The 19,578-nt window shown below is 36.1% G+C and overlaps 2 protein-coding genes across 3 annotated transcripts in view; both read right to left on the bottom strand.

Moving 5' to 3' along the window:
- Window positions 1-19,578, bottom strand: part of LOC101737713 (uncharacterized) — a 232,945-nt gene that overhangs the window by 168,161 nt on the left and 45,206 nt on the right. The window lies entirely within an intron of this gene.
- Window positions 2,071-8,839, bottom strand: LOC101738116 (zinc finger protein NANOS-P). Of its 2 annotated transcripts, none has more exons than XM_021346315.3 (4): window positions 7,831-8,022; window positions 7,473-7,570; window positions 5,738-6,491; window positions 2,071-4,909 (listed from the first exon to the last, which is right to left on the bottom strand). In XM_021346315.3, the coding sequence occupies exons 2-4, from the start codon at window positions 7,552-7,554 to the stop codon at window positions 4,801-4,803; spliced, it is 945 nt and encodes a 314-aa protein (XP_021201990.1). In that variant the 5' UTR covers window positions 7,555-7,570; window positions 7,831-8,022; the 3' UTR covers window positions 2,071-4,800. The 2 variants fall into 2 exon arrangements, with proteins under 2 accessions (XP_021201990.1, NP_001093313.2); NM_001099843.2 differs by lacking the exon at window positions 7,831-8,022 and adding an exon at window positions 8,775-8,839 and having other exon boundaries at window positions 3,129-4,909.

Genomic DNA, 19,578 nt, shown 5'->3' with positions numbered 1-19,578 from the left:
ACGTAGCAGCTGTAACCAGTCCTGTCAAGAGATGGCGGTACTGTAGAATGTTAATTTGGAAAATTAAGACTAATCACACTATTGGGCTAACTAACCTATTGCAAACAAGACGTTAAATATTCAGCAGACGCTTAGTGGCACAGACTGACAACTTAGATTTCAATATTTATTTTGAATTATTAGGCGTTAGTGTCACAGAAGTCTCACATGGAATCTTGAGGCTTATTTCTAAGCGACGCCGCGACGGGGCAGCGAAATGCCGCCATCATCCGATATGTCTTTTCAGATCCTCCTGATCCAATTTCGGTGCTTTTAGATTCTCCAAGCACCGGTCATTCTTTTTTTCCTACCTATTATGATAGCTTTGAGACTCTTGAGATGCTATTTCAGCTTCTCCTTGACGTATAGGTGAGCTCTCGGAGCTCAAACCGGGAGTGTTGCACACTGGCCCTAGCAAGAGCAGTGCTTCGCAGAGCCACCGGATCGGAAACCCGGCCCACTAAGAAGATCCGGCGAGAAACTCAGTGGGTTGTGTCTATGGGTTAATTTACTCGTCGTGCCCTTCGTCGCAAGCGACGGGTTCGGCGTGGACGGTGACCGGCCCGAAGGGCTCACCTACCCGTCCTAATGTAGGTCTTATAGCCCCCTAGGCTACCAGCAATTAGATAGAAAAAGGGTTCACTTGAAATTTTGTACCTACTTTACTTTACTGGTGGTAGGACCTCTTGCGAGTCCGCACTTGTAGGTACCACCGCCCTGCCTGTTTCTGCCGTGAAGCAGTAATGCGTTTCGGTATGAAGGGTGGGGCAGCCGTTGTAACTATACTGAGACCTTAGAACTTATATCTCAAGGTGAGTGGCGGCATTTACGTTGTAGATGTAGCCTTCGGTAACCACTTAACAACAGGTGGGCCGTGAGCTCGTCCACCCATCTAAGCAATAAAAGCTAACCTTTAGGCTTAGTAAAAGCAGTGCTTCGGAGAATCTACCACCGCGGATCGGCATCACGTCACTCACCTGAGTTTTACGTCTCGATTGCTTAGTAATATAATACAGAAAATTTATCGTGGAAGTCAAAATTTTCGCGAGATTTGAACACGGCACAATCACATCACTCGATAAGCGATGACGACTGTGTGGGTTACAGGGACTAGAGGCAGTAAATAGTAGTGGCAACAAAAAAAAAACACTTTTTTTTAAATATATTTAATAAAATTACAAAAAAATATCTTAAGAATAATCAGTACTCAATGTACATTTTACACAAATTGAAAACAATAGTTAGATATGTTTTACATGTCATTTTCGAAGTCGTCTTGAGAATAGCTATAAAAATTAAATCAAGTCTTATGAACTTTTTTTTTTTTGTGCAATAAAAATTAAATCAAGTCTTATGAACTTTTTTTTTGTGAAATAAACACGTGTTTTAATCCGATCACCGACGACATAGTTCAGTGATTAATACAAAAAAATGCCTATATTTTTTCCTTATTGACATTTAGCACGTTCGCGTGAGCAACATCATTTCTGAATATTGCTACTGTGGCGCACCTTTTTCCCATACAAAGTTTAGCAACGTCTAAAAACGTCCCGCCGTAATACCAATAATCTTTTGATGATCTTTTTTCTAGGAAACGCGGCGGTGTTGGCTATGAAAAACGAATGAGTTGCGGCGCTAAGTAGATGTGCCATAGGAATTTGTCCATAAAATAGACCAAAGAAGTTCCGACAAAATAAATATGATAATCTAGAGGCCGGCATATGACGTTGCGCCATTTCATAATTTAAAAAACACGACTTTGTACGATGTTGCTCACGCGAACGTGTTAAGATATACTAAGGAGTTTGTTCATTTTGACATAAAATTCAACAATAAAGTGTTTTCAAGTTTCTCTTTTAATTTTAATAATCTTCAGTATCATTGATAACTATTTAGTTATGTAAGGCACGCACAATGTTTACAATTATTTATTAAAATTAACTGCATATGTATAAATAGAGTTGAAATTATGTATTCAAAAAATTATAACACAAATGCACTTTGTTGACTCATTAGTGTTTTTATTACTAATTTTACTTTTAAATTTATTTTGTCAGAGTCTAGTATAGGTCAGCAAAATTATCATTTGCGTTTGTATCATGCTTCAGACTATTATCGATTTTAAGTGTTTGAAATAAAATTTAAAATTGAGTTATAATCGAGGAAACAAGAAAATTACCAATCACCTATACTATAAAAGTAGAAAATTGTAGTTTTTTTTTGCACACACCGTCGGAAAATGTTCTTTACTTATTATTCATAAAATGGAATTTGTACACTATCAAAGTACGATACAAAAATATATTAGTTCATATTCATTAAAAACTATTTTATGGGTGTGACAGATATATATGTGTTTGAATGCAATGTTTTTATAATTGTCGTAATTAATCACATTTTGGAATCAGATCTAATTCCATCCTTTCTGTTCATAAGTCGACGTTTTCTCCCCAATAAAAAAATTTTTTTTTTGCTCACCGTACTCACGGTGAGGTCGACAATGTCCATAATTAGTTTTAAGACATTTTAGTAATAATTTCATTTTTGTGACAATATCATTATGAATATTTAATAGTTGGTTAAAATAGCTGATAATATATATTCAAACTCAATGTTTGAAATGAACGCCAAGAGAGTGAGAAAGAGAAATCCAATATCATTTGGGCACTTTATCATTTTTTCTTAAAAACTACTTTAAAACTGCTGAAAGCATCAAAAAGAAATATTTAAACAATATCATACTCAACATCGCCCCCTGCAATATTATCGCATCAATATCAATAATATCACATAACTGTACTTACAATAAAAATACCGAACTAAGCATACAACAGAAAATGGCGCTTATGCCTATGCCTTATGCCTACACAAAAACTACATATCAAAAGTTTAAACAAAAAAAAATCTTAAATTCAAGTCTTATAATCAACATAATAAAATTGAGATCCAAAAACAAGTCATATTAATAATTAATAATATTAAGTTGTGTGTTTGACACAAATGAATTAATTGTTAAAAATGGGAAAACAAATTCTGATTATAATTACTTATGTATTTAAAGGTTATTTATAGGGCTAGGCATATCAAGAGCAAAATAGAAGTAGAAATTGTGGTAAAAACCCATTGAAGTAAAGTGATTATAATGTAGATATGTAATTGCAAAACTTTAGAACAATTATTGTGATGTGACATGGCAATGTTAATTAAGTGTTCTTTTTATTAGTCAAATCCCATATTAACTTTAAAACTATACATCTTTCAAGATACTATAACATAATTATATATATTGTCAACTTATATACCATATTTAAAAAAAAAGAACAATGGCTTTCTGTGCCATTATTTGAAAAACGATTATTTATTACCAACATTGAAAAAATGTTAGAAGTGTGACCAATCAAGAGATCTTTATTGGTTTATTATAGTTGCAATATTTGAAAAAGGTTGTCTTATATTCGAATGTATTAGTCAAATTATAAAATATGTTATAATGCTCATGATTATTTATGATTATTCATAAAATTTGTCAATGTTTTTTTTTTATTATAAAAAATCTTTTTTCGTCAAAATTAAGATTGTATAAGGTAAAACCTTGTCAAAGAACGACAAATGTCAAAAATAATTAATATAAAAAAAGCAGTAAAAGTTTAAAAATACTAAAAGCACAATTATTGGAAAATATGTAAGATTGTCAAGGTCCTATGTCTAAATACGAATAATGTATCTTTGTATTTTAATTTTTTTTTTATCGCATTGTCATGAATGCTTCGAAAATGCTCATATTGTAGTGAATTTGTACATATAAATGTTGCATGCTTAAAAATAGTGTTTAATGTTACCAGCACTTAAACTATCTTTTAATTAGCAAAAAATTAACATTTTCTTTTTTCATGACAAAAGCCTGGTCACTCTTGTATTGGAACACTGTGGCAATATTTTACCAGAGAGCTTTGACTTACGTGCACTCGGGTATCCATAATTTATAATAAGATTTCCGTATATTTTTTCTTATAACATAATCATATGATAAAGAGGTAATAATATGCTACGGGACAAATAAAATGATTTGAAGTATTTAATATGAGACATGATAATTAGATGATTATAATGACTATTTTTTGTGAAATGATAATGAGTTATACTTTAATTTTATATAATGATAATTCTGCCAATTAACACATTTAGCTAGCTTATTCAGCACTGGAATGACGTGCGGCAAAAATAGTCCATTGGAAAATATTCTAGTGAGCGCAATTAAAAAAAAGTAATGTCCAGTTCTGTACTATAAATTGTAATCGCGGACTTGATATTAAAACTGATGAACTCATTTAAGTTGCTGTCATAGCATTTATTAGAATAGAATTTTGTGCTATTTTACTCTTTAATAAAACATGAACATTCATAAAACAAGAGTTATTATCATGAAAATGTTCATGGTGACAACTTATATTGGCAATGTTTAAAGATAAAGATTTTTTTTAATATAAAATAGTTTGTCAAATCTCAATAGGCAAATTATTAGACCTAATATTAAAAACCTTAATTTTTTTCCTAATAATACACATTATGCTAGTAGCTTTGAGCACTTGTGAACACAAATATATAAGACCACCAGAAAACTGCAAAATCATGTTCAGACTTTAGAACAAGCAAATCATTTGAAATACATTCAGAATTGGCTGCGTTAATCTAAAATAGCTAATTAATTTCGTTGGCTTTCTTTGCGGGAAATAAATTACTTTTTACATAAACCGATAAAATTCAAAATCGTCTCCTACCATTGCTCTTAACACGAGTATTCTTCAGAGTAATTGTGGTAGACTGAAGCGGTGCACCATTGTTTGTTCTTCTCAAAATGGGGCAGTATGTTCTGCAATTAAGAACGCTACATTTTAATACCTGCTTTAATTATCTTAGTATGTCCATTGTAACTTAATTTTTCAGTAAAATGAGGTTTCATAGATCTATTTTGTGGTTATTTGTCATTCCCTAATTATACACATTTAACAATATGTGACGTGATGTGAACAATAATGGTGGATGCATTCCCGATCCTGCGGACAGAATGGTAAACAGGCGACGTCGCCCCAAACACGTCATCTCGGATCCTCCCGATCCACTAACGGTGCTTTTAGGTACCGCAAGCATTGGTCATCCTTATCGTCGAACCCGTCGTTTGCAACGAAGGGCTCGGCGAGTTAATTAACCCACCGACACAACCCACTGAGTTTCTCGCCGGATCTTCTCAGTAGGTCGCCTTTCCGATCCGGTGGTAGATTCTGCGAAGCACGGCTCTTGCTAGTGTTCGTGTTAGCAACGTCGTCAAGTTTGAGCCCCGTGAGCCCACGTACTAGCCCGGTGACACTGACATGGTCTATCTAGACTCTAGAGCATCAGCTTAGGCAGAAAAAAAAGCATCAATGTTTTGGGTGATGTCAACTGTTTACCATTCGGTCCCCAGGATCGGCTATGCAGTTTCCGGCGGCCACGATGAGAGGGTTCTCGTGTCGTGACGCTTTATCGAAATGGGTGCATTGATGCACTTCAGTTTCAGGGTTAGCCTTTTAAAATAAAATTGAGAATCGAGTCTCATGTCTTATGGTGGCATACAAATTTTGATGTCTATGGGCTCCAATAAACCATTTAAGACCTGGTTGTGAGTTTGATCACAGATATGAGAAATAAAATAAAAACTAACATGGTATGTGCGTTGTCTCCGGTCTCTCCGCATGTGTTACACACGTGACGTCTCAAGATGGGGCACATGACTACGCTTCTGTTTCCTATTTTCTGCCTCACAGTATGTGTCCCGTACACGTTTGGAGCTTCGCCATTCTTCCGGCAAAATGAACATATCTTCGTATTGAATGGAAATTTTGAGCTACTCTCAAATGTTACTTGTGGTGTGGTCAATGGTCCGAATTGTGTCGGCCCAAAAGGTTTTGAAGCTCTCATATTTGAAGAGTTTGCTGATGTGAACTGTGATTGATATGTGTTCATATTCAATGACAAATCAGAAGATGTCATAGAAAAGTTTCTATTGTTCATCAAATTGTTTCCAATTGCTGATCTGCTCTCTTTCGGGAATAGTTCATAGAATTCACTATTATTGTAATTGTATTCATTATTATAATACTTTGGGGGTGTTTGTGAGAATACAGAGTCATTGTCCTCTTTCCAAATATTTGAAAGACTTTTATCCAATGTCGTTTCAAAGCTTGGTGTGTGAGTTGGTTCAAATGTTGGCTGTGCATCCCCAATCATAATTCTTCGACCAAATATTGGACGATGGCGTCGTACTGCACTAGGAGTTTCATTATCAGTTTTCATAAAAGATTTCATAGATACATCTATGAGGGACTCGGGGGTTGTTGAATCATTTGAGCTTGAATTTATTGGCGTTGATTGGTTATATGGTGATCGGCCTGGATTTAATAATGTCTGCAATAAATCTGAAATCAGGAAAATCAGATTATGAATTAATCACGGGAATTTCTCGGTCTGGCAATGTAGAAATTTGACATGTTTAATACTATATCATGATAAATATGAATTACAACTGTTGAGTCTGCCTCTAGAGAGTGTGTGTATATTACGTAGGGTGATAATTATTAATAAGACAAGACAGTTTGCAACCTGTTTATTGTGTGAAGACTCGACACAAACTGTCTAAGCTAAACCCGCTACATGACATTTAATATTTCAGGCAAAATTGTTGGAAAATGTCAGGAAGAGTTAGTACTTGCCATGTGTAGGTCATCGGTGACCTACATGGCTCACTGAAGTAATTATGTCGATTTCTGTTACTGAGCACCTGGATTGCCTAACTTTGATTTCTTTTGTTTTTAATGTATTTTTAAGACTTTTAGATCTCTTAAAAATAGATTAGATAGATGATCGATAGAATAGATAGAAAACTAGATATTCCATTGTATTAGTAAGAAGATCAAATACAGAAAAAGCTTGAGGATATAGTTTCATTGTCGTAGCTCACTCTTCAGACCAGAATGACCATACTCTTGTCTCATTCAGAGGTGATGAAACAACTAACTTTATTAAAATTTATTTCAAGCTAATATCACATGATAGATACCTAGCATCATGTTGTGATACCTACAAGCTCTAGTAATTGCTTAGCATTAGGTGATCAATGACCAAGTTCAATTACTAAACCAGATCAATAAAAATATATTAAAGTTTTATTTGAAAATTGTAGAAGAAAATATGAAAAAGAAATACATAGTGTATAATTTTTTTAAAGGAGCTATCAAGAGATACGACATTATTCACTTAACATAATTTTATGAGAACATTTTTTAATCAGGCTGTTTTTGAAATGTTATGTATTTCCTTTATAATTTTAAATTGTGTAACCACAATGTTAAATTGTAAAACTTTTATATATAATTTACTATATTCAATCTTTGACTTACCACTTTCCATGGGCGTTGGAAACAAATTATTCACGTCCAACATATTATTATTTAGATCCAATAAGCTTTTTCGCGGATACATTGTTTTATTATTTTATCTGAAAAGATAAGTAATGTACATAATAAAAACATGACTTACACATTCATTTACGTTTTTACTACGTATGTACTTTAAACAAAAATTTAGGCACTTTAAATTTTAATGACTTTAATGAAGTAGAATATTATTAGGAATTATATTCTAATGACCGAACATCCGATAGCACCCGGAAGCATTCTTATTTTGAATCAACTTTTTATACATATGAGACGATAGACTCAAAAAAATCAACAATTTATGTGTAAGAAAAGTACTTACTACCAAAAAAATACTAAAAAAATTCAGTGCCGATTTAAATAATCATTATACTGATACCATCATTAAAATACAGCTCAATATTAATTTTATGGACGCCATTAACGATAGGTATCTAATACCATAAATAAATATTATGTCTTGAACATTTACGCGTTCATGACAAAATTTAATCAAAATTAAGGAGTAGTGTTAAAACTAGTGGTTGAACAGACTTTTTTATTAACACAATAATTGAAACAATTTTATTCAGTGGAATTTAACAAAAATCTAGTACCTACTGTAGTATATTTAGAAAATACCTAACATATTCATGCTATTATCTGACTAGCCAGTGCTACTTTTTTGCATTATTTATATGGTTAATAAATACGCGGTGGCTAGCAGTTTAACTTATGATTGTTAAAAAATCCTGAAACGCAATTAGCAATGAGGGACTAATCTCACATGAAAACGATTTTACTAAATAGTGTATTAATCTATGCTAATTTAATAACAACTAAATATAGATTTAGATAGGATTTATGGGAATGAGCTAAGTCCGGCACTAGACTACTGGATGGTAAGGCGTAATTTAAAAAGGTTGAAATAAGACTATGATTGTATAAGCTTCATTAAGCCATAGTATAGGAAACTGGAAATATGTTCTATACGATTTGATAAATAGAAATCACTGGCATTAACTTGGTAGTGATTGTAGGCATCCCGCGAACATTATCTATCAATATATAGCACTTAACACATAATAGCAGCTATAATACATAATATAGTTAGCTTCGCCTTGGAACGCCTTCCCACTGTGCAGTCACATTAAGAAAAAATCAACGTGTTGTTATTTACTTTTAAATTTGAAGCTAATTATTATAAAAACTATTAATTTAATTCATAATTATAAAATTAGCGAAATTTCTCATTAAGTAGGTGTGCTTATTTAATTTGTTTCTTACCTTTTATTAAATGTAATCACGATTTGGGTTGCACGTCAGCACACCACGATGGATCGAATGCTTGTGTTTTGAGTTCATTAAAAATATACAAACTTTCGGCAAACGCATTCAAAGGGCGGTTCCTTTTTGTCTTTAACTTAAAAAGGCGCCGACTTTTCGGCTTCAGCTTCAAAGGTACCTACCGACAATTTTGGCACGTGTAATCCTGTTTGTACTACTCAACGCTAGATGACGCCACACGTGCTTTAGTAAACAATAGACCACGAAAACGAAAGTATTTGAAACGCCAGAAATTAATATTATAACCCTAAAATATCGAAAAAAACTATTTATGTATTTGCTATATATTTGTCTTTTATTTTGTTCACCTCTTGTGAGTCTGCACGGGTAGGTACCTACCACCACCCTGCCTATTTCTGCCGTGAAGCAGTAATGGGTTTCGGTTTGAAGGGTGGGGCAGCCGTTGTAACTATACTTGAGACCTTGTTGAGACTTTAGAACTTATATGTCAAGGTTGGTGGCTCATTTACGTTGTAGGTGTCTATGGGCTCCGATAGCTGCTTAACACCAGGTGGGCTGTGAGCTCGTCCACCCATCTAAATAAAATAAAAAAGAAGTCTCGCATATCGCGCTTGACCCAATCAATAGGTATAACGCGTTAAGTACAAATATAATATTTGTACCAATACCTACATTACAACCAATGTTTTTACAATTCAAAAACTACGAACACAAGTTTAATAAATTAATTTAATTGAATTTTACAAATTTTTAAATAATTATGAAAAAAAATTGTATTATTTTCACAGTACAGAAATTTAAAACGTGTGAAATCCCTGCGTTATATGGGGGAATACCCGTGTTTTTAATTTTTAAACGAGCGAATGAAATCGCGTAATGTGAGAATGCGTTATTAGAGTACCGTATTTTAAGGAGGATTGATTACTGTTTGAAGATAGTTTTCGTAATCACTACATAGTACATATAAAACAAAGTCGCTTTCTCTGTCCCTATATCTGTCTGTCCCTATGTATGCTTAAATCTTTAAAACTACGCAACGGATTTTGATGCGGTTTTTTTTAATAGATAGAGTGATTGAAGAGGAAGGTTTATATGTATAATAACATCCATTAAATAGTGGAGAAATCAATAATAAATTACAGTTTTCGAAGCGAAGCGAGGGCGGGTTGCTAGTTTTATAATAAATGGTTCTTAATTACAAACGCGCTGTTGCAATTTACAAACTTACTAGACATCACGTTCCGCTGTTTCTGTCGCTAAATCGAGATCTAAATATTACGTAACAACAATCGTATGTACTATGTACGTACATCATCATTATCAGTCCACATTCATCCACTGCTGGACATAGCCCTCTCCCAATCCACGCCACATGTAGGTACGCACATGTAAATTTATACACATAAAAAGTCAATTTATTAAAACTAATTGCGCATCGTCTATATTTATAGTTTATCAACTCGCCCACCTTTTACTGGTGGTAGGACGTCTTGTGAGTCCGCGCGAGTAGGTACCACCACTCCGCCTATTTCTGCCGTGAAGCAGTGATGCGTTTCGGTTTGAAGGGTGGCGCAGCCGTTGTAACTATACTGTGACCTTAGAACTCATATCTCAAGGTGGGTGGCGGCGTTTACGTTGTAGATGTCTATGGGCTCCAGTGACCACTTAATATCAAACGGGCTGTGAGCTCGTCCATCCATTGAAGAAAAAAAATAGGTGCGAAACTTATTTCAATCTCCCTGACAGCAATCATAATACAAATTTGCATCTGTTTGTTATTGTTTGATTGTATAATAGGCACAATGACGTACATGATTAGCAGAATGTAGACCAAGGTAACGCTTGGTGCGAGTTACAAGAAATAAGCGGTTAGCCTTTGACTATTTCGCGGTTTTTTGATTGGGAACACTTTTTTTTATTGCTTAATTGGGTGGACGAGCTCATAGCCCACCTGAATCGCGACCCACTGAGAAGATCCGGCGAGAAACTCAGTGGGCTGTGTTTGTGGGTTAATTTACTCGTCGAGCCCTTCGACGAGAACGATGACCGGTGCTTGAGGTACCTAAAAGCACCAAAAGCACCGTTAGTGGATCAGGAGGATCCGAAATGACGTGTTTTGGGCGACGTCGACTGCTTTCCATTCTGTCCGCAGGATCGGGAACGCTTTGTTACTTTACGCCACTGTTACTTCTCTGTGAGTTTGTGTTTCGTTTGGTAAAATAAGTTTTTCGAATTTTTTGCTCGTTATTTTGTATTTTAAATTGTTTTACAGTGTTAATAGTTTTCATTAATCATAAATTCTATCGTCTGCTTTTGCTAGGGCTAGTGTTAGCAATTCGTTTGTTTAGAGCCCCATCAGCTCACCTACTCGTTCGCCGAATCTAGTATGACCCCTTGAAATCTTTTATTTATTTATTGCTTAGATGGGTGGACGATCCCACAGCCCACATGGTTGTTAAGTGGTTACTGGAGCCCATAGACATCTACAACGTAAATGCGCCACCCACCTTGAGATATGAGTTCTAAGGTCTCAGTATAATTACAACGGCTGCCCCATCCTTCGAACCGAAACGCATTACTGGTTCACGGGAGAAATAGGCAGGGTGGTGCTACCTAACTAAAACCGAAGAAAATATTGTCAGTACTGATCAAAACGGGTCCGTGGCGATGCGAATTTCATTCTCACTTGCACCACACAGCCGAGACAATAATGCGTTTCGTCTATTGTTTTATTTTCTTTCTAATATGACAGACGTATCTGATAGCGGTAATTTAATGCAATTCGTTTTTATTATTTCATCAGTTGGACAGATTTTTTATCATTGTTCACTTGCAATACGTTAAGACCTCCTCAGTCGTCTTACCCTTCTGGCCCTTTTGAAAAAGTACCCTTTAGAAAAAGTGGAGCAAGATCGGCATATCGATAGTTACGACGTAGCTGAAGAACTGGGAATTGACCACAAAACAGTTTTGGCGCATTTGAAAGAACTGGGTACACAAAAAAGCTCGATATTTGGGTACCTCACGAGCTTATTGAAAGAAACCTAATGAACCGTGTACTCATTTGTGATTCTTTATTACGATGTAATGAAACCGAACCATTTTTAAAGAAGCTGATAACCGGTGATGAAAAATAAAAAAAACACTCTGGACATTAATTAAAAGATTACTCCATTCCCGAGGTTGTTAGCAGCTCGTCTGTTTATCTCGAAGTGAATAGAAAAATCGTATCGTCCATAGCACGACGTAGGTAATTTAGAAGTCTCAATAGTATTATCTTCTGTTCCATCAAGAAGCACCAGGACCCGTAATAAGCTCTGTTAAATACAAACGCTTTTGTTAGCTTCACGCGTGCTTGTGTATGTTCCGGAACGTTTCAAGGTAATATTCGCCGACTTCATGGTGTCAGATTGTACTTGAAAATTAGTACGCGCATCGAGAATCGATGACGGCACAACAGTTACATTACTGAATAATGGTTATTTAAATTTAAAATTCGATTTGCGATTAGTGGTTTTTTTTACTTTTTTATTGGAACGAAGTTCCTTACGGCAGGCTTGGAGGGGATAGGGATTTTGCTGCGCGACCGAACTGAAAAAAATGTGATCGTAAAACCGTAAGAAAAAATCCGTGGAAAAAAGTTCTTGGAATAAAACCGTTAAATGAGACGTGCGCAGGCGCGACAGTCGCATACACAAGCGAGTAGTGTATAATACCTTTCTCTTTCTACCTCTTTCTTTTCGTTCTCTCATCCATTCTCTTTCTATTATTATTTCTATTTTTCTATTTCTATGTAATTTTATGTTGTCAAACAAAAATAAAGAGACATATTTTGTTGAATTACGATGTTTTTTTATTTTAAGTAATTTATTATTTCCTAAAATACTGAATTTCCTAAATACTTTCTTGTACTTAAATAAAAACTAATCAGCAAAATTTAAGAGAAAAATCAAGAAAACCTACATAAAATTGAGCACGATTTTTTTTGCAATGTGTGTCGTTTCTACATTAGCCGAAGGAACTTCATTCCTGCCTGGTGTCCCACGACACCACATAATTTCTTTTTTTTTATTTAGGTTAGCACGGAGAAATTGGCGCCATAAATAATTAAGAAACTCAAATGACACTCCCGTAATTTATTCTCGTCGCGAATTTGCTACAGCGATGACCGGGAGATAAATATCAGTGTGTTATTTCATTTTCATTGCATTTTACACAATGTACGAGATACTACGTAATCAGAATTAAACATAGCTTGCGAAAATCGTGTAATAAAACAAAAATTAGTATATATTAATAGAGTTAATGAGACGTAAGATGTATTAACAAATTTGTAATAAAAAAAAAAATGCATTATTGTTATGAAGTCCATCAATTTAGCAAGGCACGCTCTGTGTTACTTAATGTAAGAATAATCAGTACCTCGTTGCTTTTTTTTGGGTTTCACCGACATAACGTGAGCGGTCACTAGAACTCTCAGACCAAAAAAACATCAGGTGATCAGGTGATCAGGCATATCTAACGGAGTAATACGGAGATCGTTTGTCACGCACCGCCCGGCTCTGGAATCGACTCCATTTCTCCGTTTTTTTAGTGTCCTTCAAAACGAGGCTTAAAGAGAATTTCTTTGCCTTTTGAACAATAACAACTAACAATTCACCCTCATGTGGTGTTGTTCTCGATTTGAATAACAAAATTAAAATGAAAAGTCAAACGGCGATTTTTAGATGATGCTAAATAGTTTCGATAATGCGAAACAAAAAAAATGTTACAATAAAAAACCATTATAACGGAACACGCATCTGTCAAAACCATAGATCATTCTAAATCATTAGACATTCGAACATTATTCGAATTTCGTAATTTCACTTACATTTCATTGTTCGAAATTTGTACGGTCGTGGCTTATTCGTCCTTCCCTTCGAGTCTTCAATATAGAGTATATTATCTATGCCTTCGAGATGGTAACTGACAGCCGACATATACGAGGCTGCTCCCAAACACCATATTTGAATTTGGAAGACGCTCATAAAATCACTAAAAAGGTTTAACAGTATTTTACATCAGGCACGTAGGTGGCTTTTAACGGTGACGTTATTTGAGCATTTAGTTATTGTCACTAAAGATTAAATGGCAAAAGGATCCGGCCACGCCGAAGCCTTAGGTCTCTTTTCAAATCTCTTTTGAACAAGGAGTTTTTATAGACGCCGAGAAACTTTAGCTAAAGCGCCCACTGAGTTTCTCGCCGGATCTTCTGAGTGAATCGCGGTCGAGAGGAGTAGGTCGTGTTTCCAATCCACTAGATTCTGCGAAGCACTGCTCTTGCTAGGGCCAGTGTTAGCAACACTTCCGGTTTGAGCCCCGTGAGCTCACTTACATGTTAGGGTGAAGCTGATATAGCCTCTCGAGGCTATAAACAAAGGTAGGAAAAAAGAAGCTAAAACTAGAAAGCTAAATCGTAGAATGAAATGCAATGTAGATAAATCGACCAACTCTATAGAATTTTATTTCCTTTAGTTAAAAGTATCCGAACTAAGCTTCAACCCTGAATGTTCTCGTAATTTTGATAAAACAGTCGAATGAGATTTGAATTCTGTACATGTAACTTATAAATTTATTCTATATTCTACAGCATATTGCCGATAATCCTACAGCAAAACGGCTGTGACATACAGACATTACTCTACGAAATTTCATTTGTAAATGCCTTTATAATTTTTCGCCATTTAAAAATCAATGATCATTAGCTGCCATATTGGATTTCCGTATTTATTCGACGTCATGGGTGACGTAACATCCCTTCAACAAGCAACTAAGGTCATTTTCTACTCCCACACGAATTACGAAACAAAATGGAGTTTATGCAAATTCTTATTGTTTTTTGTGTTTTTGTAATTGAAAGTTCACGAAGGCTGTTCGCACATAAAGAAAACGCCTATACATAATGTGAACATACTTATAAGGAAAAGTACTATACAATTAAGACTTAGAATTGATGAAGGCAAAAAACGTTATTTACGTTGTCAATGTCTATGGTTTTCGGTAACCACTTAACACTGGACGTCTTGTGAGTCCGCGCGGTTAGGTATCACCACCCTGCCTATTTCTGCCGTGAAGCAGTAATGCGTTTCAGTTTGAAGAACGGGGCGGCCGTTGTAACTATACTTGAGACCTTAGAACTCATATATCAAGGTAGGTGGCGGAATTTAAGTTGTAGATGTCTATGGGCTCGGGTATTCCACTTAATATCAGGTGGACCACTAAAAAAATACTTTATAGATGTGGGTGAGTTTGTCGACCAACCTAGGCAAAGAACATGCACAAGTACATGTCTTTTGAGAGGTTAGATCGCAGACATAGAGTTCATAAGAATTAGAATTGTATCAGGTAAATTTGTAAACTAGTTCAAGTCTTCTACTACTTTTGAAGGCCCAATTCATGAGTGTATGGTAGGAAAATAGAATTATACGGTGAGTTGCGATGAGGAAGACGGTGTACAAAATAGAAGAAATAACGACCTCTCTAAACAGAGCGTAACGGTTGAAGATCCCGCCTATATCTGTCGTGAGCACTATGACCAGTGTAAGCAATAAACATAAAAAAAAGTAAAAAAAAAGTTTTTAGTAAAAACTAAAGCTTACTTACCAAACAGAAACAATGAATATTATATTTTTTTTTGGGTAAATAATTTTCAATTTCTGATATTTATATTTTTATCATTATATTAATTGATCTTTAATGGTGCCGTGTTGGATTTACACAAGGGGCATAAAAGGCAAATGCCAGGGCGGCGGAATTACGATTGGCGCCAATGTTTGGGTTGTGTTGAAAAAAATAATTGTTTTTCATCATTCTCGAAGAAGTTTTGAGAAATGCAATCATTTGGAAATATTACTTACATTTTAGTTTATGCTATTAAGGGGAATAAACCTTTATGAAATTACTGTACGTATTCTTACTTGCTTTTTATTTGTGTGCAATATAATAGGGCGGCATTATAATTCACGGTATTGTTGTACCTTACCTAATCATTGGTAGGCTAAGGGGCTATTCTAAGTTCGTTCGGACCGATAGGTGAACTCACGGGCCCAGCTTGAGAGAATTGTTAACACTAGCCCTAGCAAGAGCAGTGCTTCGCGGAATCTACCGCCGGATCGGAATCGCGACCCACTAAGAAGATCCAGCGAGAAATCAGTAGTAACTACCCCGGTAATGTACTCCTCGAACTCGGCAAAGAGTTCAACGTGCAACTTGATCACTGAGTTTCGCGCCGGATCTTCTTTCTCAACGGGTCGCAATTCCGATCCGGTAGTAGATTCGCGAAGCAACTGCTCTTGAGCTGTTAGGTCTCTTTCGGAGGCCCTCGGGCAGCTGTTAGCGAATCCCACACCTCCTGGCTGAGCATTTGCTCGCTCACCTGTTCTGGTGAAACTGGAAAGGCTCCCAAACCATCAGTAATCCTTCCCTCATAAAAAAAAAGTCCCACCGTCGGCAAATTAGGCATCGCTGCCAATATTTATTTACGACCGACGCTGTTCATTAGATGAATGCAATTAAATAAATCTTTTGTCAGTAATAATAACAGTGTTTTTATCGCACTAATTCTAGCAGAAAGTATTGTACATTAACGGTGTAATTATGTATCGGTAGCCTTGGGACGATGAGATGGGAGGTCACGATTCCAGTGGTGCTCAACTTTTATGTAAAAGCATTTTTTATTTTATTTTTAGAGAGTAATTTGCATTTTAATTTAATGCTGATTAAATTTAACTAGAGATCCCGCACTAGTCGAAATTCGACTATAATTAATTGGAATTGTAAGTTTGTACACTATTATAATTGTATTTTATGCTTTTTGTATTTTATATCATAAATTTCGCCAAGGCGAAAAAAATATTAACAAAGACAAACACTATTTAATCTATTCTCAATTTTACCACAGACGTCAAGAACAAAAGTTTGACAATAAATAGTATGCATGCGTGTGTGCATCAAATACATGGTATGTAGTGTGTGTAATGTTTTCTTTATTGATTTAATGTATGTTTTATGCATAATTAAAAAAAAAATTTAGCATTGTGCACTTCTTCTCTGTATTCTCTATAAGTGTGGAAAATTTCATACTCCTCCGTCCGCGCAATTTTCGTAAAAAGGGATACAAAGTTTTTGCTTCACGTATTAATATATAGATAACGATTTTGGGGATCATTAAGAATGATTGTCTGATCTGAACTCATTTGGCATAGAAACTGATATCTATCGAGAATGACCCCTCCACTATTTGTTTCATAAAGACTCCGAATCTAAATGGTAGGTAGTAAAAGTGATATCCGGAAACTAATTGCGGGTCAATGCAGCAGTACCAGGTATTGCGGATAGACTCTGCTTCGAACAATTAAATTACTCTTTTTTTTATTGCTTAGATGGGTGGACGAGCTCACAGCCCACCTGGTGTTAAGTGGTTACTGGAGCCCATACACATCTACAACGTAAATGCGCCACCTGCCTTGAGATATGAGTTCTAAAGTCTCAAGTATACTGGTACAATATATAAAATGTTGCCAGCTCCTGATAGGTTCCCACAATAAATCAAACTTTTATAGCGGTCGGCCACTCAATTTCACAATCGAGCATTACTCGAAGCTCCCTAATTATAACCGAGCTTATTAGAGCTTTTGTAACGTACGAAATGTTCTTGTGAAAGCAGTTTGACGAAATACTAATTCACAAAAAAATTTGTACCAATTTCTTATTTTATATACTTCGGTAAAATCTAAATGAACAGATTCTTTAAATTAAGGAACTTTATGTTTTTGTGGTCGGGTAACATTAAATTAGTACTTGGTTCCGCGAATTGCTTGATTCCGATACCCTAATGCGTCACGACCAACATTAGGGAATGAGTTCTAAATCTCAGTTTTACAGTACAACGACATCCGAAACGCATAACTGCTTTACGGCAGAAATAGGCAGGGTGGTGGTACCTACCCGCGCGGACCCACAAGACGTCCTACCCATAATAAACTAGTAATGTTTCAGACGGGCCGAGAAGGCGACGGGTTTTTTTGCCGAAATTAAATCAAGATTTGCTAGTTTAATGTTGATACGTGTACACAAAGTTTTTTAATCAACATTACTTTTTTACGATTTAGTGTCACGTTTGTTATTGTTGTTAAATTGTTTAATAGGAGGAAGGTGACGAATGAAACAACCTGGATACAGTTACTGGACCAAACTAAGGTTCACCCACTGCTCTAACGCCCCACATGATGACGACAATTGCTCAAGTTTCGGAATCTGTCCAGTTTTCGTTTGCTTTCCAATGAATTATTTTTTCATCTTTCCTGATTGTCTATTACGCTTTTGTGCATAATTACTGGGATCGGTATATAGCTTCCAACCGCGTCGTAGTTACAACAGTCGATGCGAATTTGAAGTAGCACTGCCCTACCGGTCATCGTTCTCGTCGAACCCGTCGCTTGCGACGAAGGGCTCGACGAGTAAATTAACCTATAAACACAACCCACTGAGTTTCTCGCCGGATCTTCTCAGTGGGGCGCGTTTCGGATCCGGTGGTAGATTCTGCGAAGCACGGCTCTTGCTAGGGTTCGTGTTAGCAACGTCGTCAGGTTTGAGCCCCGTGAGCTCACCTACTAGCTAAGGTTACGCTGATATAGCCTCTCAAGGCTATCAGCTTAGGTAGGAAAAAAAAACTGCCCTAAAACATAAGAAGTCCGATGCACTTATGTCGAGCGATGGGACTTTGTCGGTGCGAATTTGAAGTTGTAAGTACTACCCTAAAACATAAGACGTCCGATGCACTCTTACCGAACGAAGCGACAGTGCCTACGTTCAAATCCCGCGAGCAGCACTATTTTTTTTTTAAATACGCAATTATCATAACGTAACAAAGGAATATCAATAGGAAATAAAAATAAATTTTACTGGTGGCAGGACCTCTTGTGAGTCCGCGGTGGGGTAGCCGTTGTAACTATACCTGAGACCTTAGAACTTATATTTCAAGGTGGATGGCGCATTTACATTGTAGATGTCTATGGGCTCCAATAACCACTTAACACCAGGTGGGCTGTGAGCTCGACAATCCCGAAACTGACGTAGCATCATTGCAATATAATTACCGCTAACACATACATATAATTATTAGTTGCTATGGGGACTTTGTGGTCCCTTCAAATATATGGACGCTTCTTAAATTAGGTTCACGGGAGAGGCTCTAGGAAATCCAAGAGAAACTGTCTCGACATGTGCCGGTAAGGTGAGGGAACTGCGCAACCTGCCGCTATCTGCTATCAGCGTACTATGAGATCCGAATCGATTGCAACACCGTTGCGGACATCACAATGCACGCCCTAGGGTTGACAAACAAGTCTTTAATGGTCTTTACAAGTCCATATTGGTTAGAAGTCGTCGTGGCCTAAAGGATAAGACGTCCGGTGCATTCGTATCGAGCGATGCAACGGTGCTCGAATCTCGCAGGCGGGTATTAATTTTTCTAATGAAATATTACGTACTTAACAAATAATATTCACGATTGACTTCCACGATGAAGGAATAACATCGTGCATTAAAAATCAAACCCGCTAAATTATAATTTGCGTAATTACTGGTGGTAGGACCTCTTGTGAGTCTGATCCGGTAGGTACCACCACTCCGCCTATTTCTGCCGTGAAGCGGTAATGCTTTTCGGTTTGAAGGGCGGGGCAGCCGTTGTAACTATACTGAGACCTTAGAACTTATATCTTAAGGTGGGTGGCGTATTTAC

Source organism: Bombyx mori, chromosome 24 (genome assembly GCF_030269925.1).
Source record: "Bombyx mori chromosome 24, ASM3026992v2".
In the NCBI taxonomy this organism is placed as follows: Eukaryota; Metazoa; Arthropoda; class Insecta; order Lepidoptera; family Bombycidae; genus Bombyx; species Bombyx mori.
Note: the sequence above shows the minus strand (reverse complement) of the source record. Positions and strands in the feature narration are given on the sequence as shown.